This window comes from Stegostoma tigrinum, chromosome 15 (assembly GCF_030684315.1).
Source record: "Stegostoma tigrinum isolate sSteTig4 chromosome 15, sSteTig4.hap1, whole genome shotgun sequence".
Classification (NCBI taxonomy): Eukaryota; Metazoa; Chordata; class Chondrichthyes; order Orectolobiformes; family Stegostomatidae; genus Stegostoma; species Stegostoma tigrinum.
Window position 1 is genome coordinate 14767424 of NC_081368.1, and position 25881 is coordinate 14793304.

A 25881-nucleotide genomic window follows, 5' to 3' on the forward strand; every position below is an offset into this window, starting at 1 on the left:
TTTCCTCGAACACATGTGCATTGAGAGCAACATATACCATCCACATAATGTACTATAGCTCACCAAGACTTTTTAGACAGGACCTTCCAAATCTGTGATGTTACCATTCAGATGAACAACTGTAAATGATACAAGAAGACACGAATACCTGCAAACTTCATTACAAGTCACAAAACATCTTGATTTGGCATTAATAGCACCAGTTCTTCATTGTCACTTGGTCAAAATCCTGGTCCTCCCTTCCTAACAGTATTGTGGGTGCACCGGCACCACGTGGGGTCCAGTGCTTCATGGCAGCAGCTCATCACCACATCAAACATAATTAGGGAAGTGTAATAAGTGCTGGCCTAGCCTACGATGCAAACATTCGGTGAATGAAACAAAGATGTTGACAAGAAAGGGTAAGTGCAGCTGATTTTTTCCCCTAAAGAGATCGGCGAACCAGATAGGTTTGTACATCCTAAGGAGAGAAGTGGGGATTACCAATGATTGCATAAATGTTGAGCATCATTCATGACTCCTCAGATACTGACAGTCCATTTTCAAATGCAACAAGAACTGGACCCATATCTAGGTTTGGGCTGACAACACAATTAACATTCATGCCACACAAATGCAAGGCAATGACTGTCTCCTATACACAACCGAGCCATCACCCCTTGATATTCAATAGTGTTGTCAACATCCAAGGAGGGTGGGAAGTATCTAAACCACTGACCAGAAACCAAAATGGACTTGCCATATAAATACAGCAGCTAAAAGAGTAGGTCAGAGGCTAGGAATACTGCAGTGAATAACTCATCTCCTGACATCGCAAAGCCTGTCCACCATCTACAAGACAAGTCAGGAGTGTGATGGAATACTCCCCACTTGCCTGGATGCGTACAGCTCCAAAACACTCAGGAAGTTTGACACCAACAAGGATAAAACAGTCCACCTGATTGGCACCACATCCAATCACTTCACCACCGATGCTCAGTAGCAGCAGTGTGAAACATCTACAAGGTGCAGTGCAAAAAATCACCAAAGATTCTTGGGCAGTACCTTCCAAACCCACAGCCACTTCCATCTAGAAGGACAAGGGTAGCAGATACATGGGAACACGACCATCTGCAAGTTCCCCTCCAAGCCACTCTCCATCCTGACTTGGAAATATGTTGCTGTTTCTTCACAGTCACTGGATGAAATCCCAGAGCTCCTTAAGAGCACTGTGGATCAGCTTACACGAGGAGGGCTGCAGTGGTTCAAGAAGGCAGCTCACCATCTTCTCAAGGGCAGCTGGGGACGGGCAATAAATGCTGGCCCAGTCAGCAATGCCCATGTCCCACGAGCAGATAAAAACAAAATGTAGTCGTCACAATTACCATTGCAGATGCTGTGATACGATGTGAATCCATTTCCCCAGCACATTACCCTAAGCCTTTGGATTCCACTACTAATGATGCTACCACTATTGCATAATCGCATTGTTTAACAGTCAAGTTGATGAATGGTATGTTAATACTGGAACAGAACCCACATTTATCATAACAATAGATAAATAATACTATGTACAGGTCTGCGGCTCACTTACAACCCCTACCAACCTTTTCTGTACTCCTTCCCACCCCGACCAACAACAGAAAAACTACTACCGCAGTGGTTAAGGGATAAAGGCGAGAGTAGAATTTATGGAATTGAGGTGTGGCCTCAGGATTACTGATGGATTATTAGTCGAAGGCATCTATGAATTTGCTTTAGTTTATCTGGGAAAAACAAGATCCATAATTTCATGCCACCCTGACACACTGCTTTTCTTGTGCTTCCATGTGCTGCCAACATACTGCCAGACTTACCAATGCATCAGTTATCACCTTATACCAACTTTACATAGAACACAGAACAATACAGCACAGGACAGACCCTTCGGGCCATAATGTTGTGCCGACCTATTGTCCTACTAAGGTCAATCTACCCAGCATGCCCTACATTTTACTATCCTCCATGTGCCTATCCTAGGGTCGCTTAGAAGTCTCTAAAGTATCTGACTCCACCACCAATGCCAGCAGCGCATTCCACGTGCCCACCACTCTGCGCGAACCCTAAAATGTTGCCTCCTCATAATAGTCATTTCCACCCTGGGAAAAAGTCTCTGACTATCCACTCTATCTATGCCTCTCATCATTTTGTAAACCTCTATCAACTCACCTCTCATCCTTCTTCGCTCCAATGAAAAAAGCCCCAGCTCCCTCAACCTTTCCTCATAAGACCTGCCTTCCAGTCCAGGCAGCATCCTGGTATATCTCCACTGCACACTCGCTAAAGTTTCTACATCTTTCCTGTACTGTGGTGACCAGAAATGAACACAATATTCCAAGTGTGGTCTAACCAGAGTTTCATATAGCCGCAGCATAACCTCACAGCTCAAACTCAATTTGCCTACCAATGAAAGCCAACACACCATAGGCCTTCTTTACATCCCTATCAACTTGGGTTGCAACTTTGAGGGATCTATGGACCTGGACCCCAAGATCCCTCTGTTTCTCCACACTGCCAAGAATCCTGCCATTAACCCTGTATTCTGTATTCAAATTCGACCTTCCAAAATGAATCGCTTCACACTTTCAGTTAATAGGCACAACAGATGCACTCCCATACACTACGAGAGATTCTGAAGCACCATGTCAACTTATAAACATTCCATACAAACCTACATAACACAAAACCAGGAATATCGGTACACAATGCTTGTGCTGACATTGTAAAAGCAACATATCAGCACTTGATGTTCCAGTATCTAAGTGTTCATTGAATAGTCATACAACAATCTTGGAAACAGGAATGGACATTTGATTCAAATGTCCAAAATGTTCAGCATATGCAATGCTCTCAGAAAATCAAATTTGCATAAACTTGCTGCCATATGCCACAATCCAAAAACCCTGCAAGAGGCTAGAGAAGAAATTGCAGGCCCCTGGTTGATGTATTTGTATCACTGTTAGCTCAGGGTGAGGTCCCAAATGACTGGAGGCAAATGACGTTGTGCCCTTATTCAAGAAGGGCTGCAAAGAAAAACATGGGAATTATAGACTAGCAAGCCTAACATCTGTGGTAGATAAGTTACTTGAGAAGATTCTGAGGAATAAGATATACATACATTTGGAAAGACAGGTTTGATTAGGAGTAGTCAGCATGGTGGGAGATCATGCCTCACAAATTTGTCAGAGAACTTTGAAGAAGTGACCAGGAAGCCTGATGAGGGCAGCGTAGTGGATGTAATCTGTATGGATTTCAGTAAAGCCTTCGATGAAGTTCCACAAGGTAGGCTGCTCTGAAAGGTTAGATCAAATGGAATCCAGGGAGGACTGGCAGATTGGACACACAATTGGCTTTGGTGGTAAGAAGCAGACAGTAATAGCGGAAGGATATTTGTTGGACTGGAGGCCTGTGACTACAGGGCATTAGTTTAAGGTAAGAGGGGAAAGAATACATGGGGACCTGAGGGGCAAGTTTGTTCACACAGAGGGAGGTACACACATGGAATGAGCTGCCAGCAGAAAGTGGTTGATGAGGGTAGGACAGGACATTCAAAACATTTAACAGGCATTTGGATAAATACATGGATAGGAATGGTTTAGAAGAATATGAGTCAAGTGCAGGAAACTAGAGTTAGTGTGGATGGACATTTTAGTTGGCATGGACCAGTTTGGGCCGAAGGGCCTATATCTCCGTGCTGTAGGATTTTATAATGCTAATTTTCAGGAAAGGCATCAAATATCTGATCACCTGACTCTTGCAGACCGCACGTGATCATCAAAAAATATATGCCTGTCCAAATATGAAACTGAATGTGCCAATGTATGCGTCTAAATATGAGATATGACCAAAACCTGCAACTCAAGTAATATACAAAGCAATACCAAATTGCTGAACTTAAGTTGAAAAACAGTCTTTGTACTCAAGCCCAGAATAGAACACTAGTTTTTAAAATCAGTCAGGATGTCTGACTCTATTGAAAATTAATGCAAGTAGCCAAGTGTTCAGCATCAGAGAAGCAAGAGGGGGGGAAAAAAGGTTGAGATTAGTTTCAGGACTAAGGGGGTGGCCATGGGCACCCGCATGGGCCCCAGCTATGCCCGCCTCTTTGTAGGTTACGTGGAACAGTCCCTTTTCCGCGCCTACATAGGCCCCAAACCCCACATCTTCCTCCGGTACATTGATGACTGTATCGGCGCCGCCTCTTGCTCCCCAGAGGAGCTCAAACAGTTCATCCACTTCAACACCTTCCACCCCAACCTTCAGTTCACCTGGGCCATCTCCAGCACATCCCTCACCTTCCTGGACCTCTCAGTCTTCATCTCAGGCAACCAGCTTGTAACTGATGTCCATTTCAAGCCCACCGACTCCCACAGCTACCTAGAATACACCTCCTCCCACCCACCCTCCTGCAAAAATTCCATCCCCTATTCACAATTCCTCCGCCTCCGCCGCATCTGCTCCCACAACAAGACATTCCACTCCCGCACATCCCAGATGTCCAAGTTCTTCAAGGACCGCAACTTTCCCCCCCCCAGTGATCGAGAACGCCCTTGACCGCGTCTCCCGCATTTCCTGCAACACATCCCTCACAACCGCCAAGAGGATCCCCCTCATTCTCACACACCACCCTACCAACCTCTGGATACAACGCATCATCCTCCGACACTTCCGCCATCTACAATCCGACCCCACCACCCAAGACATTTTTCCATCCCCACGCCTGTCTGCTTTCCGGAGAGACCACTCTCTCCGTGACTCCCTTGTTCGCTCCACACTGCCCTCCAACCCCACCACACCCGGCACCTTCCCCTGCAACCGCAGGAAATGCTACACTTGCCCCCACACCTCCTCCCTCACCCCTATCCCAGGCCCCAAGATGACATTCCACATTAAGCAGAGGTTCACCTGCACATCTGCCAATGTGGTATACTGCACCCACTGTACCCGGTGTGGCTTCCTCCACATTGGGGAAACCAAGCGGAGGCTTGGGGACCGCTTTGCGGAACACATCCGCTCAGTCCTCAACAAACAACTGCACCTCCCAGTCGCAAACCATTTCCACTCCCCCTCCCATTCTTTAGATGACATGTCCATCATGGGCCTCCTGCAGTGCCACAATGATGCCACCCGAAGGTTGCAGGAACAGCAACTCATATTCCGCCTGGGAGCCCTGCAGCCTAATGGTATCAATGTGGACTTCACCAGCTTCAAAATCTCCCCTTCCCCCACCGCATCCCTAAACCAGCCCAGTTCGTCCCCTCCCCCCCACTGCACCACACAACCAGCCCAGCTCTTCCCCTCCACCCACTGCATCCCAAAACCAGTCCAACCTGTCGCTGCCTCCCTAACCGGTTCTTCCTCTCACCCATCCCTTCCTCCCACCCCAAGCCGCACCCCCATCTACCTACTAACCTCATCCCACCTCCTTGACCTGTCTGTCTTCCCTGGACTGACCTATCCCCTCCCTACCTCCCCACCCATACTCTCTCCACCTACCTTCTTTTCTCTCCATCTTCGGTCCGCCTCCCCCTCTCTCCCTATTTATGCCAGAACCCTCACCCCATCCCCCTCTCTGATGAAGGGTCTAGGCTCGAAACGTCAGCTTTTGTGCTCCTGAGATACTGCTTGGCCTGCTGTGTTCATCCAGCCTCACATTTTATTATCTGAGATTAGCTTCCTTCTGTTGCAAGCATGAGTAGACATTGTGGTTACTTGCCTCAGATTACAAAATGCAAGTCTTCTCCCTTCTGAGGTACTTTACTACAGTTTTTCATTTTAAGTCAGTGTCCTTCCTCTTAATTGCTAGCAAGTGAACCCATTGGGAAAGTGACACTTGTGAAAGTGTGCATGTTTACAGGTAATGATAAAGTCAGTCTTAGTTGTGACTCTCCCCCCATGAACTTGCCCCTACACATGCAGTAGCTGAACACATATGGACAATGGCCACTTTGACAATCCAGCAGTTTTATGCCATGGCTCACATGAAGTTTACTTCAGCACCATCAGAACAGACAATGAACAAAAAGGAGGGAAAAATGAGGGAGGCAAAGCCTGAAAAACTGGCTGACCAAATATTTGTCTTGTTCTGGTTTAAATTCTAAATTGAAGGCTGGAGTCCACATTTCTGAATACTACCAAGGATGAAAAGAATACGTAGAAGACAAGGATAATAATCAGGTAGCACTTAATGGCAATGAAACTGGAAAGATTTCAAATGCCTTTCACCCTTCATCTTACCATTTGTGCTCAAGTGTCCAATAACCTTGGCTCCACATCTGAATTCCTTTCTCAAACTCTTCCACATTGCTCTCCTCCCTAAAATATTTCCACCTGAATAAGTTTTTTCACCATCTCTCCTAAAATCTCATTGGGCTTGGTATCTGGAGGAAAATAATGACACTTCCACATTGACACTATCATATTCAAGCAGTTATTTAAAGTTGCAGTCTTTACATAATGGAATACTCTTTGCCAGAGATCTCCCACCTAATTAGTTCTGGTTAACTGTTAGAAATATTTCACATGTACTTTGTACAAAACCAAGATTGAGTTTGCATGTGTTGTTTTCCACAGTCACTAACTTCCCAATGATCACTGCCCAGACTTCATTTAAGAGAGACTACTTGGGCTGTAAAGTTGTAAAACAGAAAAGTGGTGATGGTTGGGAAGAGAAGAAGCACCCTCTTCATTTATGTGTAGCATCCAAACTTTGATTAAAATTAGTCTTCATAAAACATTGAGTTGCTGACGGGAGACATTGTTGGCATTAAACAGGAGTTGGAGCTTCCTGGAGATAGTTAAAGAGACAGATTTCTATACAAGAATTAGGAAAATGGTAACATTAAGAATGGTCGTGAGAAGAGAAGCACAAGTAATAGATTACAGATGTTTACCTTGTGTTGGAACCCTCCTTGATTTTTTTTACTGTTATTATTTTAGTCTTTTATCACTTTTAGTTTGGAGTTGTGAAATGAGAACTGAAAATGACCTTTGGACTATGGACAGCAGCTCATTTTTAAAAAGAAAGATAACTGTGGTTTACTTGCAAGGCCAGAGTTGGAAGCTAATTGCAGGTAGGATTTTGAACAAAATGTTCTATAGATGCTTCAACGCCAATTGAGAACAGAATTAATAATCAGATAGTAGATGTTGGCCATTAACGAGGTCATTACCTAGAACTGGTACCAACTGGGAGAGACCTTATAACCCAGAAGATGGCTGATGTTGAATGGTAACCGGGACCTCTTTAGAATGTGGACAGTCTGATGGCAAAAGGCCAGAATTTTGAACAGGGTTTTGGATTATGTTTTCTGAGGAGGAGGAGTTTGGCTGTCAATGCTGCAGCATGAAGATTTGAAAGCTCCCTACCAATTTCTCGTTATGAACAATTGGAAGTGCAGAGAACAGAAACTAGGTTTATAGGAACAGAGGCACTTAGGAATACACGTTAAGTCATTCAACGCCTTGAGCCCGATTTGCCATTCAATGCAATCGTGGTTGATCTGTGGCCCCATATGCCTGCCTTTTACCCATATTGCTTAATATCTTTGCTTTACAAAAATTTCTATCTCAGATTTAAAATTAACAAGTGGTTTAGCATCCACTGCCATTTGTGGAAGAGAGTTCCATCTATCACCCCTTTGTATATCAAGGTGCTTACTAATTTCTCAGCAGAACAGCCTGGCCTTAATTTTTAGACTATGTTCTGTGTTTCTAGAATCCCCAACTAGTGGAGATTTCGACCTAATCCCCACTTTGCCTTCTAAATTCTAGAACAAAAAAGATCTAATTTGTCTAAATCTCTCCTCATAACCGTTGCAGTCCGGATATCATTCTTGTAAACACACACAGGACGCCCTCCAGGGCCAATATATCCTTCCTCTGATTTGGCGCCCAGCTCTGCTCATAACAGTCCAACTATTACACACCCCCTCTAAGTCAGCTGTAAAGGTGCCCCCAATTGTTTCTTGGTTGATTTTCTAAAGATGCCAATCCTACATGCCTGTGGAACAACACACCATGAAAACCATTTCAGTAATCTGACCAGAGATAATGGGAACTGCAGATGCTGGAGATTCCAAGATAATAAATTGTGAGGCTGGATGAACACAGCAGGCCAAGCAGCATCCCAGGAGGCTTTTGTGCTCCTGGGATGCTGCTTGGCCTGCTGTGTTCATCCAGCCTCACATTTTATTATCAGTAATCTGACCAGTTGTGTTATTCTCTTTTATTACTTCACTGTTTCTTTTGTCTGTTTTTTGTGGGAAGGGGACTCAAAGTTTGCTATGCTTAAACACAGACAATAATTAGACCATTTTTGTTATTTAGTTCTGCTCTGAAGTTACTGTAGTGTTAATAAATTGCAGAGTCTCTTGCTAAGCTACAAACATGTCAAGAATTGATTATTTGCTCTCAGGTTTTGGCTATTCAAGGAATCTGCTTAGGAACAATTGGGGTCAGTTGAGGGTCTTTGAAGATTGTATTTGCAACACTAAAATTACAGAGGTAGAAAAGCTGATTTGATTTGGTTATCTGTCTCCATGTCATAACACTTGAGCATGAAGATATGGACTTAGAATAACAGACAACAGTGAAACACAAAAGTGAAAGAATTTCTACAAAATCAAAAAAAGAAAATCAGAACTTACCATTTCAACACTTTTAAAGTAAAGCCTGTAGTTTGTAATGTACACCACTCCCTTCTTAGGTCCATTAAAGTGACAAATGTAGATCACATCCTTTTCTATGAAGTAGGAATTAAAGACTCATTAGCTAGTAGGAGATAGCAACAACTTTTTTAACATCCCTGAATTTGCACAATGATTTATAAATGACAAAAACACAGAAAACTACAAATGCAATAGAATTAACAAGGCAAATTCCTTAAAAAGAAGTTTACTATTTAGATCTCAAAATGATCAAACTTACAAAGTTTAAATTAAATAGAAAACAGAATATTTACAAGCTGAATTACTGGCAATGCATTCCTACCTTTACTTTTAACATCCTCTCCTGCTAACGATGGTATTTCCTCAGTCAACTGTGCCTGAAAAGAAGGAAATATCCTATTAATCTTGTAAATGCACTGGTGTACTGATTTTGCTCATCAAATATTCTTATGCTGCAGTGATTCCTAAACACAATTAGTTTTAGTTATTCTACACAAGAAACAAGTGATATTACAGATAAATCCTAGAAACTTTACAAATTTCCAAATTCAATTCAAGTTTTATTTTTATTTGCAGAAACATAACTTCAACAGGAGTTAAATTTTAGCATTAGCTTTTCATAAGGTCCCATTACAATAAACATAAGCATAACTCATTAGTTACTGTTTATCATGAGAAGCCTCCACAAAGCTTCTTCAGCCTCTCCAATAAAATAATTTAATGTTATTAAATCATACAGGTTAAAATAAATCAACATGTTATTCATATTTCCTGGAAAGTTCAATTACTGATTAAAAAAATTGACCCAATTGTCAGAACAGACTTTATATCATCTCTAGTCTTTTATTTATTGCTTTTTAAATCTCCATTTTACGGCATCATAAAAGGGATGTCAATCTTATCCTACCATTTCTATTTACTGGTGCCTAACCTTCAGGCTATCCTGCAGGTCAGGGACCTAAACATGAACTTACTTTCTCTGTCTACAGATGCTACCTGAGCTGCTGAGTATTCCCCATATTTCATTCTTATTTCTGAACTCTTGTTTTGCAGATTAAGAACGATGCCAGCCTGATGGCTCTTGGAATAATTCATGGATTTGTTTACAAGACCAATTACAAATTTACCTCCTCGGAACCTGTTTTGAACTTAGTTCAAATATTCAGCCTTCTCTCCTCTCCTCCTCAGTGGTGATTCATTCTCATATACATTCACCAAATCATTCTGCATTTTATCCAAATGATTACTCACCATGCATGAGTCTATGCCGGGGGATCTAAACTACAGGCAGGTTACACATGACATGATAGAGCATTTCACATGGTATTGGTAGACAAACTTACAGCTCATTCATCGGGCTCCCATAATTAATGATTATATAACTTTACATGGAAGAATCATAGTTCAGGAAAAAATGTGAAGTGAAAATTCATTGGCTGGGGATGGGGGTTGGTGAGAGCATGGAGGAGGAGAAGAAGAAATGATAGTCAGACAACACAGTCACTTCCACTAATTTTTCTTTCACTTCATTTATTAAGAAGCCTTTTTCCAGAAGTAAAACAAAACTTGGCCATGTTAATTTCAATGTGAAATGTTTGCTAGCCAGGTAATACTACTGGTGATCAATTTTTTTGGAGTGCAAAACCTCATGCATTATTTTCTTGAAGTTCACAGGGCAAAGTAGGACAGATGCAGTGAGAGGGACAAGACATAAAGGCAAAGACTGTGGCAGAGGGAAAGGAGAGAGAGGTAGACTGGAAATGCAGACAAGGAGGAGGAGACTCCAGCTGGAAAGTTAACTCACCTAGACTAGTTAAACCTAACTCCTGAGCTCTGACCTAGACAACACTCCCTTCCCTGGCATAAAGAATCCCATAAATTGGGATCATTTTTTTCTCTCTATAACTGCTCCTTAACCAAAAAATGTGAAAATGATCTTGCCTGATGTTCTTTAATTGCCATTCATATTAACGAATTTCTGAAATTATCAATTCATTGCTTTAAAAACTTTCTGATCAAGTTCATGATGTTGTAACCCACCCCTATGCAAAAAGGTGGGCCACACATGGACTCTAGGCTAACAATTTCAACAGGCTCAATGTCATAGGGCATTAGAGCTAAGCTTGATCATGATCTCACGTAACTCACCCACACCTTGCAACAGGAATCACAAGATGGCAAGCAGTAATGTTCCAAGCTACTGTTTTTTTTTTTCCATTGTTTTTAAGTATGCTTTCTACAGCACGGACCACTTAAGATTAATTGTACTTCTAACCTCCCACCTCAGTTGAACTGACTCAACTCAGATGATACAAGGATAAGTGGCACCTTGTGATTTGCATGATTCAAAACGAGGATTCTACCGAGAGGTGGAGAAAAACCACTTTATATTGTTAATCATTTTACTCATACATTCTATAGCTTATAATTCAAACCAGAGGGAAAAAGCTCTTGCTGAAAAATAATGTTGGAACCACTGCAAAATAAAGTAATGTAGTGTTTAAAGAAATTAAGAATGTAGGAGCAGGGATAGGCCATTTGGTCCTTGCTCCACCGTTTGATATAATCATGGTTAATTCACTGTCTCAATAACACATTCCCACTTTCCCTCCATACTCCTGATACTTTAATGTTGAAAAGTTTATCAATCTCTTTCTTGAATAAAGTCAAGTGACCAGTCTCCACAGCCTTCTGTGGTAGCAAATTCCATGAGGTGACTATCCTGAGTCAAGAAATGCTTCCTCATCTCAGTCTTAAAATGGTCTACTCCATGCCCCGAGACTGTGACCCCTGGTTCCGGGCTCCCCAAAGAGGGGGAAACATCCTCCTGCATCTACTCTGGCTGGCCATGTTAAAATTTTATTTGTTTCAATCAGATCCCCTTTCATTCTTCTTCTACTGAATACAGGTCCAGTCAAACCAATCTTTCCTCATATGACCGTTCTGCCATCTTCAGTGTCAGCCTATTGAAATCTTCCTCACTCCCTCCACGGCAAGTATATCCCTCCTTAGGTTGAGCAATCAAAGCTGCACACAATATTCCAGGTGTACTCTTACCAAGACCCTATATAACTGGAGTAAGGCACCTCCCAACTTCTGAACCCACATCCTCTTTCAATGAAGGCCAACTTACCATCTGCCTTGCAAGTTTCTGCTGCCCATGCCTGTTCACTTTCATTGACCAATTTACAAGGACACCAATATCCCTATGTAGTCTGCATTTCACAAGGTGTTACCGTTTAATAACACTCTGCTTTATTTTTGGAAAGCTGACGTGCACACCTTCACATTTAGCCACATTAGACTACATCTACAATGTGTTTGCCCACACACACACACACACACACCACACACACACAACTTGAGTAGATGACGTCCTTGAATCCTTCTTGCAAAGGATACTGAAACATTTGTGTCTATATGCAGCAAAATGTGGAGAATATCCAGGCTTAGACTGATAAATGGCAAGTAAAATTTGGTCCACACGAAATAGGCAATGGCCATCTTAGCTAGAGAGAGAAGTGTTAATGTCCAAAGGGATCCTTGTCCAAAACTAACATACATGTGCAGCAAATAATTTCAAAGGCAAACAGTTAGCGTTTGTTGTAAGGTCATTTGAGTACACGAGTAAAGATAGCTTGCTAAAATTGTACAAAGCCATGGTGCAACCACACTTGGCGTATTATACGTAACCAACTTTAATCTTCTTATCTAAGGGAGATTCTTGTCCTAGAGAATGCACAACAGATGTTCCACGACCAACCTTCCTCCGCCACCACCACCACCCCCCGCCCCGCCCCACCCACCTCCAAGATGGCAGGGCTGTCTTATGATGACAGAGATTGAAGAAACAGGGCCTAGATTCCCGAGAATTTTGAAGAATGAAAAGTGACCTCATTGAAACTTACAGAATTCTTACAGGCCATCAGTAGATGTGGGTAGGAGGTTTCCCTGACTGGGGTGTCTACAGCCAAAATATAGAGTGTCAAATGAAGGGATAAGTTATTTAAAACTGAGACGAAGAGGAATTTCTTCACTCAAGCAGGTGTGAATCTTTGGAGTTCTCTACCCCAGAGGGATGTGAAAGCTCTTTCATTGAGCAACTTCATGAAAGAAATCAACAGATTTCTCAATAACAGTAACAGAAGGGATGGTGGGGATAGTGGAGCAAAATGACAGAGCGGGGAGATAACCGGCCATCATTTGTTTAAATGGCACAGCAGGCTCAATGGGATGAATGGTCTACTCCAGCTCCCATTTCCTATGTTTCTATTCAATAGCATCACCACTGAATCCCCCACTATCAACATTGATATGCCTATCTGAGGAAGAAAGTTCTTGCTATAGAAAGAGAGCAACAACCGTTTACCAAACTGATTCCTGGGATGGTGGGACTGACTTACAAGAAAGAGGTCAGTATATTCACTGGAATTCAGAAGAATGAGGGAGCTCCCACTGAAAACTATTAAATTCCAGCAGGATTAGACAGGGGAGATATAGGAAGGAAGCTCCTAACAGCGGGGAAATTAGGAACCAGGGTCCCAGTCTAAGGATACAGGGTAAACCATTTAGGTCTGAGATGAGGCGATGTAGTGAGCCTGTGGAATTCACTCATACTGAAAACAAAACATTGTATGATTTCAAGGAGTTCAATGCAGCGCTTGGGCTAAAGGGATCAATGTTTATGCAGAAAAACAGGATCAGGCTATTGAGTTGGACGATCAGGAGGCTTGAGGGCTGAACTGCTTTTATCTGCTCCTATTTTCGATGGTTGTAGAAGTACAAGGCAGCAGATATGAGAAAGCATCACCACCTGTAAGTTTCCCTCCAAATTAAACCATCTTGGCTTGGAACTAGGAGATAGCAGGAACCGGCAGATACTGGAGTCAGAGTCAATGCAGTGTGGAACTGGAGATACACAGCAAGTTCTGCTGAAGGGTGTAAACCCCAAACATCGATTTACTTGCTCCTCTGATGCTGCCTGACCTGCTGTACTCCTCCAGCTCCATGCTGTGTTGGCTTGGAGCTATATTACAATTCCTTCACTGACACTGGGTCAAAATCCTGAAACTTCTTTCCTAACAGCACTACTGATGTCTCAACTCCAGTGGTTCAAGAAGTTGACCGATATTACAGTAGGGGGCTACTTTGGAAATAGCGGCCACAATTCCGCAAGTTTTACAATACTCATGGACAAGGATAGGAGTGGTCCTAAAGGAAGAGTACTAAACTGGGGAAAGGCCGACTATACCAAGATTCGGCAGGATCTGAGGAATGTAGACTGGGAGAAACTGTTTGAAGGTAAATCCACACTTGATATGTGGGAGGCTTTTAAGGAGAGGCTGATTAGCGTGCAGGAGAGACATGTTCCTGTGAAAATGAGGAATAGAAAAGGCAAGATTAGGGAGCCATGGATGACAGGTGAAATTGTGAGACTAGCCAAGAGAAAAAAGGAAGCATACATGAGGTCTAGGCGACTGAAGACAGACGAAGCTTTGGAAGAATATCGGGAATGTAGAGCAAATCTGAAAAAAGGGATTAAGAGGGCTAAGAGAGGACATGAGATATTGCTGGCAAACATGGTTAAGGAAAATCCCAAAGCCTTTTATTCATATATAAAGAGCAAGAGGGTAACTAGAGAAAGGATTGGCCCACTTAAGGACAAAGAAGGAAAGTTATGTGCCGAGTCAGAGAAAATGGGTGACATTCTGAACGAGTACTTTGCATCGGTATTCACCAAGGAGAGGGACATGACGGATGTTGAGGTTAGGGATAGATGTTTGCTTACTCTAGGTCAAGTTGACAAAAGGAAGGAGGAAGTGTTGGGCATCCTAAAAGACATTAAGGTGGACAAGTCCCCAGGTCCGGATGGGATGTATCCCAGGTTACTGAGGGAAGAGAGAGAGAGGAAATAGCCGGGGCCCTAACAGATATCTTTGCAGTGTCCTTAGACATGGGTGAGGTCCCAGAGGACTGGAGACTTGCTAACGTTGTCCCCTTGTTTAAAAAGGGCAGCAAGGATAATCCAGGTAATTATCAACCGGTGAGCCTGACGTCAGTGCTAGGGAAGCTACTGGAGAAGATACTGAGGGATAGATCTATTCCCATTTGGAAGAAAATGGGCTTATCAGTGATAGGCAACATGGTTTTGTGCAGGGAATGTCATGTCTTACCAACTTAATAGAATTCTTTGAGGACGTGACAAAGTTGATTGATGAGGGAAAGGCTGTAGATGTCATATACATGGACTTCAGTAAGGCGTTTGATAAGGTTCCGCATGGCAGGCTGGTGGAGAAAGTGAAGCCACATGGGGTCCAGGGTGTGCTAGCTAGATGGTTAACAAAACTGGCTGGGCAACAGGAGGCAGAGGGTAATAGTAGAAGGGAGTTTCTCCATTTGGAGACCTGTAACCAGTGGTGTTCCACAGGGATCTGTGCTAGGACCACTGTTGTTTGAGATATATCTAAATGATCTGGAAGAAGGTGTAGGTGGTCTGATCAGCAAGTTTGCTGATGACACTAAGATTGGTGGAGTAGCTGATAGTGAAGGCGACTGTCAGAAATTGTAGTAGAATATAGATAGACTGGAGAGTTGGGCAGATAAATGGCAGATGGAGTTCAATCCGGGCAAATGCGAGGTAATGCATTTTGGAAGATCAAATTCAAGAGGGAACTAGACAGTAAATGGAAAAGTCCTAGGGAAAATGGATGAACAGGGAGATCTGGGTGGTCAGGTCCATTGTTCCCTGAGGTGACAACGCAGGTCAATAGGGTGGTCAAGGCGGCATATGGCATGCTTTCCTTCATTGGGCGGGGTATTGAGTACAAGAGTTGGCAGGTCATGTTGCAGTTGTATAGGACTTTGGTTCGGCCACATTTGGAGTACTGTGTACAGTTCTGGTCGCCACATTACCAAAAGGATGTGGATGCTTTGGAGAGGGTGCACAGGACGTTCACCAGGATGTTGCCTGGTATGGAGGGTGCTAGCTATGAAGAGAGGTTGAATAGATTAGGATTATTTTCATTAGAAAGACAGAGATTGAGGGGGGACCTGATTGAAGTCTACAAAATCATGAGGGGTATAGACAGGGTGGATAGCAAAAAGCTTTTTCCCCCCAGAGTGGGGGACTCAATTACTAGGGGTCATGAGTTCAAAGCGAGAGGAGGAAAGTTTAAGGGAGATATGCGTGGAAAGTTCTTCACACAGAGGGTGACGGGCGCCTGGAACGCGTTGCCAGCGGAGGTGGTAGACACAGACACGTTAGCGTCTTTTAAGATATATTTGGACAGATACATGGATGGGCAGGGAGCAAATGGACACAGACCGTTAGAAAATAGATGACAGGTTAGACAGAGGATCTTGATCGGCGCAGGCTTGGAGGGCCGAAGGGCCTGTCCCTGTGCTGTAGGTTTCTTTGTTCTTTGACTCTATCTAACTCTTCCAAGATCATGTAAAAATCGGCAAGTCCAAATGCCATGAACAAATATTTTAAAAATGTGAGTAAATGACTGTCAATACTCAATATTTAGATTGACATGGAAAATATTCAGGATCTGCAATGATCCCTAGATGTTGACATTAGTGAGGATCAATAACTTCAGAGGGGAGAAACATACCTTTTTATTTGTTGCATTGATTGCTGCAGAAGTGGAATTTACAATCGGTGAGGATGCCGAAGCCATAATTTATCCAGGTTCTTAGAGGAAGCAAAGTCGACTGCAATAAAAATATACCAGTTAGTAATGGCAACATATCCGAAACTCAAAAATTAAATAAGTGTTGTTTGGGTTAGTACAATGAAATGTCATCAACGTATTTTGATCGAGTATACATATGTATTGTTTGATATTTGTCCTCTTTAGAAAGTCAGAAATAAAGAGATTCTTTCTCCGTCCAATTGTGCATCAATATTATTTTATACGCTTAACTCAAAATTTATATCAACGTTCAGTGGGGTACACACAGTATATCAATTATGTAGGAAACATGGGAAACAGGTAAAAGAATAAGAAAACTGCAGGTTTCAAAATAAATTATATTGCTTTGAGGAAGTACCAAATCGAAGACAGGTAGTACTGGACAGAAAGAGGAGGAAGCATTGGCCCAGGTCCTCTCCACGCACCAGCAATTTGACTGCCCCTCAGTAAATACTACCCACTTCTGTGTTAATGGTATCAATTGAGGTTAAGTATACACAGGTGGAAGACATCAACTGGATGGCTAATCAAGCACAAACAGACACTTTGCCCCCTTTAAGGGACTGTGACTAATTTGGTTTTATAGGTTTTCAAAGATTATAAAGAGACACTTAATGACAAGGGTGTGAATCAAACTGGGAGCTTTATACCTGAAATGATTCACACTGTGAATAAATTTATAAAAAGAAAAGACTGGCACTGGTTTCTTCCTTCTGGCTGGCTATCATAAATATGACTGTATTCCCAATCACAGTCAATGCATCACTAGAGAACAAAAAGCATTTTTACCTTCAAAACGTGAACTGGACCAAATGAATGATTGTTTTTCCCCTTCTTTGAAGGTTACTCAAAAAAAGTGACAGCATGCAAAGAACTAATTGAACTGATAAATATAATTGACTAATTAAATATCTTCAGTATAGTGTAGAGTACTTGAGGACATGCTCGTTTCAGCAACAGCACCGTAGTTATAACTGACCCTTCGGCTTAGACAAGCTTTGGAAGATGAGACATTGTAAGATCTGCACCATCTATGCTTTGAATATAACATTAATTAGTTAACAATATGATATAACTGGTTGGCAGAGTAACAGATATTTCACAGGAAGCTATATCCACACTCTCTATCCTAGTAGGTCATTTAGACTTAAACTGTGGAACACTGGAGGTCACAAAAAAGTAAATGTTCCAATTTATTTCCTTACATCAAAATTTCAGACACCACACTTTGTTGATATGGTGAGTTAAGATTTATTCATTAATGAGGCAACAGTGCCAAGTACAGCTTTCAACACACAGAGCATGCAAAAACACAAACACAAACTAGCAAAAAAGAAATCAAAGTACCAACAGAACAGAACTATGTCCTCCTGTCAATCATACAGATAATCTCTTAACATTGCAGTTGCATTCCTCAGAATTACTGCTTTAAGGGTAACAACATTAAATGAATCTTGAGTTCCCACAGGAATCAGTGCTGAAGCTAGAGTTACATTCATTTGTTCACTTTCTCATCTAGAGTGACCTATATACAATTCGAAACATTGTACCATGCATGCACAGCACTGTGCATTGCAGGCTGAAGTAACTTACAAAATTAAATGAGTCACTAAGAATTGTTGTGTAAACTTATTTCATCTGAAACATTTTTTTAAAAGATCGCTGGACAGATCACTTTCTCCTCTGTAAGTGCCCACATGTCTTTCTTTTGAGGACTATAAACAATGAATAGTTGCGCTGTTATTTTCTATTAATGATGAAATCTGATGTAAGTTGTTTCTTTCTTGAATAGTAGTCAGTCAGGCAAAGTGCTCATCCTGGTGGTCTAATTGGGATTTTATACATTTTGGAATAGCTTGTGGGTCAATGGGCACAATTATTGACACACAGTGAGTTAAGTAATAACATTTCTGAATCATTTCTGTAGCAGTTAATAACATTATTTACTTTCCTGTTCACTAACTATTTTGTTTGGATCATTCTCAGTGAAAATTTCCTTGCCTTCTAAGGGTTTTGATAGCTATTTTTTGACAAAACGTAAAAGGGATAAACAGGGTAAATGCAGGTAAGATACTTCTCCTGGTTGGGAGCTTACAACCAGGGGTTCAGTTTAAAAATAAAGAGGCTGCCATTTAGGAAGAGATCAGGTCAACAAGAGGGGGCGAAACTTTGGAATGGTCTCTCCCCAGAGGACTATGGTAGCTCAGTCTTATGGTATATTCTAAGTAGAGACTGATAAAAGTTTTGATTAGCAATGGTAAGCATAAAGGCACTTAAGTGTTCAATCAGCTATGATCTTAATAAACAGTGGTGCAGACTCAACAGGCTGAATGGCCTACTTCTGTTATGTTCCAAATACTCGGCAAGCTTGGATTTCAGCATGGCTGTCCTCTTCAGCTCATTGATTTTCTAGTTGCAAGTAGTTTTAAATTGGAAATTTCCTCTGCAAGTAATTCCACTACATCAGCCGTATCCATTTCAAAGTCAATATCCCTTGCCCAGGTTATGACTTGTCACTGAATCTCAAGGGCAAAATAAGATTCTCCATGGCCACTGACACACTTGAGCTACAATATCTGCCACATACCATTCAGACATGACAAGATTTAATCCCATTTGGATACTATTGCCATGTCAAAATTCTCTAACTGCCCCAGCCTGTTGCCTAGATGAGTTAGGTGAAGTTGCAGGGTCAGTGATTGGTCTTGACCACTGCTTTGGGTCCATGATCCAAAAGCTGTATCAATAAAGGCATGTATGAAAATATTTTATGCAGGAAGGTACGGAGAGATTTTCTCTGGCACATTATGCCTTTCGTGCATAAACAGCAAACAGCAAAACCATTCTTGAAAGAGCACTCCCCAAATGACAGGTGTGTGTTCCTAGAATAACCCCTCAACACCCATGGTACCATAGATTGGTACACCATGAAGGGTTATGATTTATAATCTGCTGCAGCCCCAAGCAGAACATTCAGATGAACTGGGGCAACTTTAAATCATGCCACCATCTTGTCCTCTTTCTGTGGCTCTGCAATTAAATTTAGTAAGGAGCCACATTCTTCAACGACTCTCAATGACCAGATGGCACAGTAACACTGGATGTAAAACTGGATATACGAAGGTAAATCTTGGAAATGGGCCCTTAAAAAGATCATATTAAATAGGACAACAATAGGTGGATTACTTATACATGTGGCAAGATGGCAGCAGTGTAAGTCACTCCATTTAGAGGTCCACTCTGCTTGCCAGTTCCCTTCCCTCTTCCTTCCTTTTCGTTTTCTTCTCTCTCCATTCTGCAGTAATTCTACCACTCCTAACCCCACCCCCACCCCCACCCCCACCCCCACCCTTTTAACTATCTAAGGAGTCGGGTTGCACCCAGGAACCATATGGTGGGAGCTGGACACACGGGTTGTGTCCTTCAACAATGGTGGATTGAGCATGGGCTGAGAGGCAGCAGTGGTAGCGGCCAGCACGGGTCGGTGAGGCCGCAACCGTGGCCTAGCAATTCAAGCGGCGCCTGCACCATTGTGGACGTGGGACTTGGGACTCAGATCTGGACAATATTTCCTTGCTTACCTTTTAGCTCTTAAATCTTTGTTTTTGTAACCAAGTGGGCTTCAGTGAATGGCATCTTTGTGCACTTTTCACTGTACACATATATGCCTTTCCTTAATACATGTGACAAATAAAGAGAATCATGAACACCCAGTTTTCAACTATCTGGGGATAAAAGCTACAAATACAGTTTTTAATTCTCCTGCTAAAACCTTCCAGGAGTCCAAGTGTTCAAAATATTTTTTGCTAGTAACCCAAATTAAAATCATGCCCCTTACCTTCCTACAGAATATATTTTCATACTCCTCAAATTCATCTAAAAATTGAGATTATACTTCATGTTGAATGCTGGAGAACATGCAGAAGAGAAGGAGACCAACAAAAAAAATCTGTCCTTGCCTGATCCCAGCCGAACCTAGGATCTGTAGGCTGTTCTTTGAACTTTCCAAAATAAATTCAAATGCAAAATACATTAAATATTATGGGGAGGGCACAGTCAAAACATAAGAATATAATTTCATTTTAAAAGATCTCAGATTCCTCAAATGATCATATGTAAAGTTATTCTGTACAGTTTATTATACTACTTTTAAAACGTCTACAATTTTGGACAATACAAACAAAATAACAACACAATATAATAGTTGTCATGATCTCATAATTCCCAAATAGCTTAAGAAGGAATGAATTCTTTATGAAACATACATTGTTGTAACAATGTAAACTCAAGTCACTAATTTGCACAAAGTCTCACAAGCAACATACAAAATTTGACAGAATCAGCAGTCAGATAAATGATCTAAGAACCTACTTATGCTTGTTGAAGGATAAATGTTGGTCACAGGACACAAGGACAGCTTCAATGTTGCACTTTGAATCATGTCATCTGATCCTTCGCCTCAGGTTACAGGGATAAGATAGGGGCATGGGTATGGGTGAGATGCTCTTCATAGGGTCAGTGTGGACTTGTTAGGCCAAATGAACTGTTTCCATACAGTAGGGATTATATGGATTTCTATGAATCCCAAATGACAGATGGTCCTCAACTTCAGTGCTACATTTCTGATGAGAGGTTATGATTTTACAGCACTCCCTCAGTGCAGCACTGAAGAGTCAGTAAATTGGCCCATTGATATCTCTGGAATAGAGCTAAACTCAAGATCTTCAAGCTTCCATGCCAAGAGTAACATAATCTGATTTTTTTTTCTGCTTGACCATATACATTTGAAAATTGTAAGAAAGGAAGACTTGGTCAAATTATCTTTCATGGCTCAGCAGGTATAATGATCTGAATGATGTGGTGCTGAACCATACAAATTAAGAAGTTTCAAAGACTCCATCCCTGGTTTGTGGTTAATTAGCTGAATTTAGCTCTATAATTAACCTCAGATCACAACCACTCTCCATCCTTGACTGCCATTCAGCAAAACACATACATCTGTCAATGTCTGGTGAGGACAGGAACACAAGGTCCTGAAAGTTCCGGCTCAGTGCCCAGGTTTGCACACAGATGAACAGCTGCATAGTCCACAGTTGCCCGTGCAAGTGTGAATCTACATGTTTAGGATAATAGTGTTGTGGAGAATTTTTTTTATATTTTAATCAGATTTAAACATCACAAATGCAAGTGCACAATTGATGTGTGACCTGGGTGCTGCAAAATCCTTGGACAAAAGTTCAAACAGTTTGCTGTTCTAATGTAATATTTGAAAACTCACTGGAAAAATTAAATCAAAAGATCTTGGTGAAGTAAATAGCCTGGACTTGTCACCTGGCCAACTGGAATCTTAACACTCTGTTCTGGCACTAAAAAGCATTTCGGGTCGACAAATGGTTCTTTGTGCCAGTTTTTGTAGAAATGCGGGAGCACATCTCAAGAATTTTTCTTATGCCCTTTATCAAAAAAAACTAACATAATTTACAACTGGGAGAAACATAATTATCAAGCCATGATCTTGAACTTTGCCTCCTAAATAAAATCCTGCGTAGCTCACTTTCCACTTCCTCGTGTGCTTACAGAATTTGTTTTCACTTACTGCCTGAGATGGAGGAAGGTCTGCTCTAAGTACCATGGCCGATACCAGCCTCCATGAAATGTCAGGACCCACTCAACCTATTCACTTTTTCAATTTTATTTCTTCTGGCCAGATATCACGGGTGTAACTTAAAACAGCAACTGATCATAAGGCCAACATTTAAACTGTGCCATAGCCACTTGGTACATTGTTCCTGCTTATTTTAAAGAATGCCTTATTAGAAAATTCTAAACTATGCTACAATCCAAAAGCAACTAAGAAGAATAAGTTGAAATGAACATGAACAGTATCTCTGTATAGCTAGGAGGCAGTAGCCACAACCAAGAAAATACCAAGAAAAAAAGTAGGCAAGACTTGGAAGTGTACACCCATTTCTAGCCAAGGTACTAACTTGGATGTTCTCAGTAAGAGTCAATGCAAGTCCAAGCCAACTTCAAAATCCTGAGGAATGTTTGTTGGACTCAGCAGTACCAATGCACAAATTCCATGCATTTTGCTACACAGTAAATGGCATGAATAAAACATTCATTCTTTTAAAAACAAATATGCCAATGGTATAAGTGTTATTGAATTCATTAGGAATGATCAATTATAGTTACACCCAATAGATACATTATTTAACGTTGCTTGTCAAAGAATATGCTAAAACTTTGAACTGAACCATTTCTTTAATTACCATTTAAGTTTTTTAACCACTCAGCTATTCAGCTTCATGCCAGTAAAATCATGACTGTAAAAGGATTGTGCTGCACAATGACAGCCCAGGAGGGTTTGATGAAAAATCCTCTCACAAAATTGTTTATTTGTACCGAGTAGACCTGAATCACTGTATGATTCACAGAAAGTCATGCTGGCTTTAGTGCAGTAAGATTACCTTCTTGCAATGCAATTTCACCATATAATAAATATGCTGCTAGTTTAATGATCATGGCCTGCTGTCCAATTCTAACAATGCAAAAAATTTCACACCAACTTACTTGTAGAACATCTATTTCTGAAGATAGAGTACACAAGGTCAATCCTCTTCTATGCAAGTAAGGTTCTCCAGAAAGGAAAGATCTTTACACTCAAAATAGAAGGTTTCTCCCTTAAGCAAGTGCATTACAGTCTACAACTTAAATTCCCCAGCTACCAATTAAACATATAAATCTGGAATTTAAAAAAATACTACTTTCAATAACAGAGACCATCAAACTATGAGATTACTGTACAGTCTTTTCTCATTTTCTGAAGTCCTTCAGTTGCCTTAGGAGATCTGGTTATTGTATATGGCTCCAGTCCCATAGCAATGGAGTTACTTCTTAACTGGCTTTTGAAATGGCAGTGCAAGCCATACTTGTACCTAATCACTATAAAAACAATAATAAAACTGAACAAATCCTCTGCCATTCACCTAGGCACACAATAAAGGCACACCCATGCCCAGCTGACCCTCCAAAGCCCTCCTTAATAGCATTCTATTCTGAGGAATGCCTGACATTCATACTCCCAAAATATTACCTGCCAGCCAACAGCTCAGATTTCCCCAATAGCGCAGGGCAAGCGGACCACGTGACGATGAGTATATACAGTCAGGACAGGGCAGCCCTGGGAGTACTCAACAATGACTTCATAATTCATGAAGTCTCAAAGTATCAGCTCCAACACCAGCAAGGAAACCTTTCGCCAATTACCCAATTGGTAACAATTAGCTAACAAGTCAGTAGTCCTCCATGTTGACCACCACATGGAAGAAGCACTGAGCAGAATGCACTTGTTAGGTGACTTAATGTTCATCACTAAGAACATAAGAAATAGGAGCAGACGACGACAATTCAGCACTTCAAGCCCACTCTGCCATTTGATACAGTCATGGCTGATCTCACCTCAGCCTCAACTCCATGCTCCTATCCACACTCCATAACCCTTCAACCTATTACTAGTTAAAAATCTGTCCATCTCCTTCTCAAATATACTCAATGTCCCAACATCCACTGCATTCTAGGTGGTGAATTCCACAGATTCATGACATTTTGAGAGAAGTAATTCCTCCTTAATCTACTACCCCTTAGCCTAAATCAATGACCTCTCATTCTAGGTTGCCCCACAAGAAGGAACATCCTTTTTACGGGTACTTTATCAATCCCCTTCAACATTTTATATACTACAACTCGATCTCTAATTCTTCTATACTCCAAAGGGTACAGGCCCAAACTGTTCAATCTCTAGTCATAAGACAAACTTCTTATGTCTAGAACCAATCTAATGAACATCCTCTAAACTATCTCTAATGCAACTATATCCACCTCGAGTAAGGAGAAGAAAATTGTATACAATACTCGAGGTATGGCAGTAACACTTCCCTACTTTTGTACTCTATTCTTTTGGCATTAAATGGCACAATTTCATTTACCTTCCTTATTGCCTGTAGTATCAGCACACTAGTCTTCTGTTACTTATGCACAACGGAAGCCCAATCCCTCTGCACCAAAGCACTCTGATGTTTCTTTCCATTCATATAGTAGGTTGCCTTTCGTATTCCTCCAACCAAAATGGATAGCCTCACACTTATCCACATTTTAACGCATCTGCGAAATTTTAAGCCCATTCACCTAACCTATCCATATCTATGTGTGTATTATTTCCTCTTTGCAACTTATTTTCTAGCCTATTTTAGTATTATCTCTAAATTTGACAATAATACTTTCTATCACTGCATCCAAGTCATTAAAATATATAGCAACTATTTCGGGCCCTGAAGACTAAACTCTGAAGCACTTCACTAGTTAAATCTTGCCAACCAGAGAAATTCTAATAGCATGATTACCAACCAAACTGGTCAAGTCATGAAGGCTGTAGGTGCCAGGCTGGGCAGCTTGAAATAAACTGCTGGCAAAATCCAGTCATGTCAATATACATCAAAATTTATGCTTTGTCTTAGGATAGGGAAATCCAAATTAGCCTCCATTTTCACTTCTCTAGGTACTAACTGGCACTGTCCTACAATATGGCCCAAATAAGCCACTTTTACTTTGGGAAATTCACTTTTAGCTAGATTTATATCAGAACTGGCTATCCGCAACCAATCACACAATTTAGTCAAATAATGTAAATGTTCTTCCCAGGTTTGGAGGAGTAAAATGACAATGTAAAACACAATTACAAACCCCCAGAGCTAATATTTCTCTGGCTCTCACAGTCAATGGAAGATGCCAATATACTTTTAGCAATTTCATTTTGGTCATAAATTATGAGCACCCAATTCTTTCAACGTGATCCTTCAATTTCAAAATGTAATAGGAATCTAATTTTGTTATCAAACTGATTCAAGGGCTGGCAGGTTTTCCCCATGAGGAGAAATTGGACCAACGAGATCTGTACTCAGTTGAATTTAGAAGAATGACAGAGCATCTTACTGAAACATTAAGACTTTGATAGGGCTGGACAGATTGGATGCAAGGATGATGCTTCCCCTGGCCAGGGGGTCCAGAAGAAAAAAAGTGGACATAGTCAGCTATTTTAGATGGTAATCAAAAATTCATTTCGTCAGAGGATGGTAAACTTGTGGAACTCTCTACCATAGAAGGCTAAATGGAGACCAAGTCACTTGATACTTTTATAAAAGAAACAGTCAGATTTCTAGACGCTAAAGGTGTCAGATAGAATGAGGAGGGAGTGGACACAGTGTTGAGATAGATTAGCCACAGTCATACCAAATGGGCTCCTTCTGCTCCTAAGTTCTATGCCTCTAACCTTTATCGCAACCCTGCTAATCTCACAATGAACAGTACAGAATCTTTGCAAGCCATCTGGTTTCAGCTTCATCACGATTACTGAGCTCAAACCACCAGTTTGTTAATATCATTAATATCATTGTCAGTTGTTAATATCATTATCCACATTGATTTAACCTCCTTTTCTC

At 41.3% G+C, this 25881-nt stretch overlaps 1 protein-coding gene across 1 annotated transcript in view; it reads right to left on the reverse strand.

Moving 5' to 3' along the window:
- mtm1 (myotubularin 1) overlaps positions 1–25881 on the reverse strand; it is a 130960-nt gene that overhangs the window by 89184 nt on the left and 15895 nt on the right. The window contains exons 2-4 of the mRNA XM_059651350.1: positions 16304–16403; positions 9010–9064; positions 8667–8761 (exon numbers count right to left, since the gene is read on the reverse strand). Of these exons, the coding sequence (XP_059507333.1) occupies positions 8667–8761; positions 9010–9064; positions 16304–16369 (216 nt within the window). The 5' untranslated portion in view covers positions 16370–16403. The remainder of the gene's footprint in view (positions 1–8666; positions 8762–9009; positions 9065–16303; positions 16404–25881) is intronic.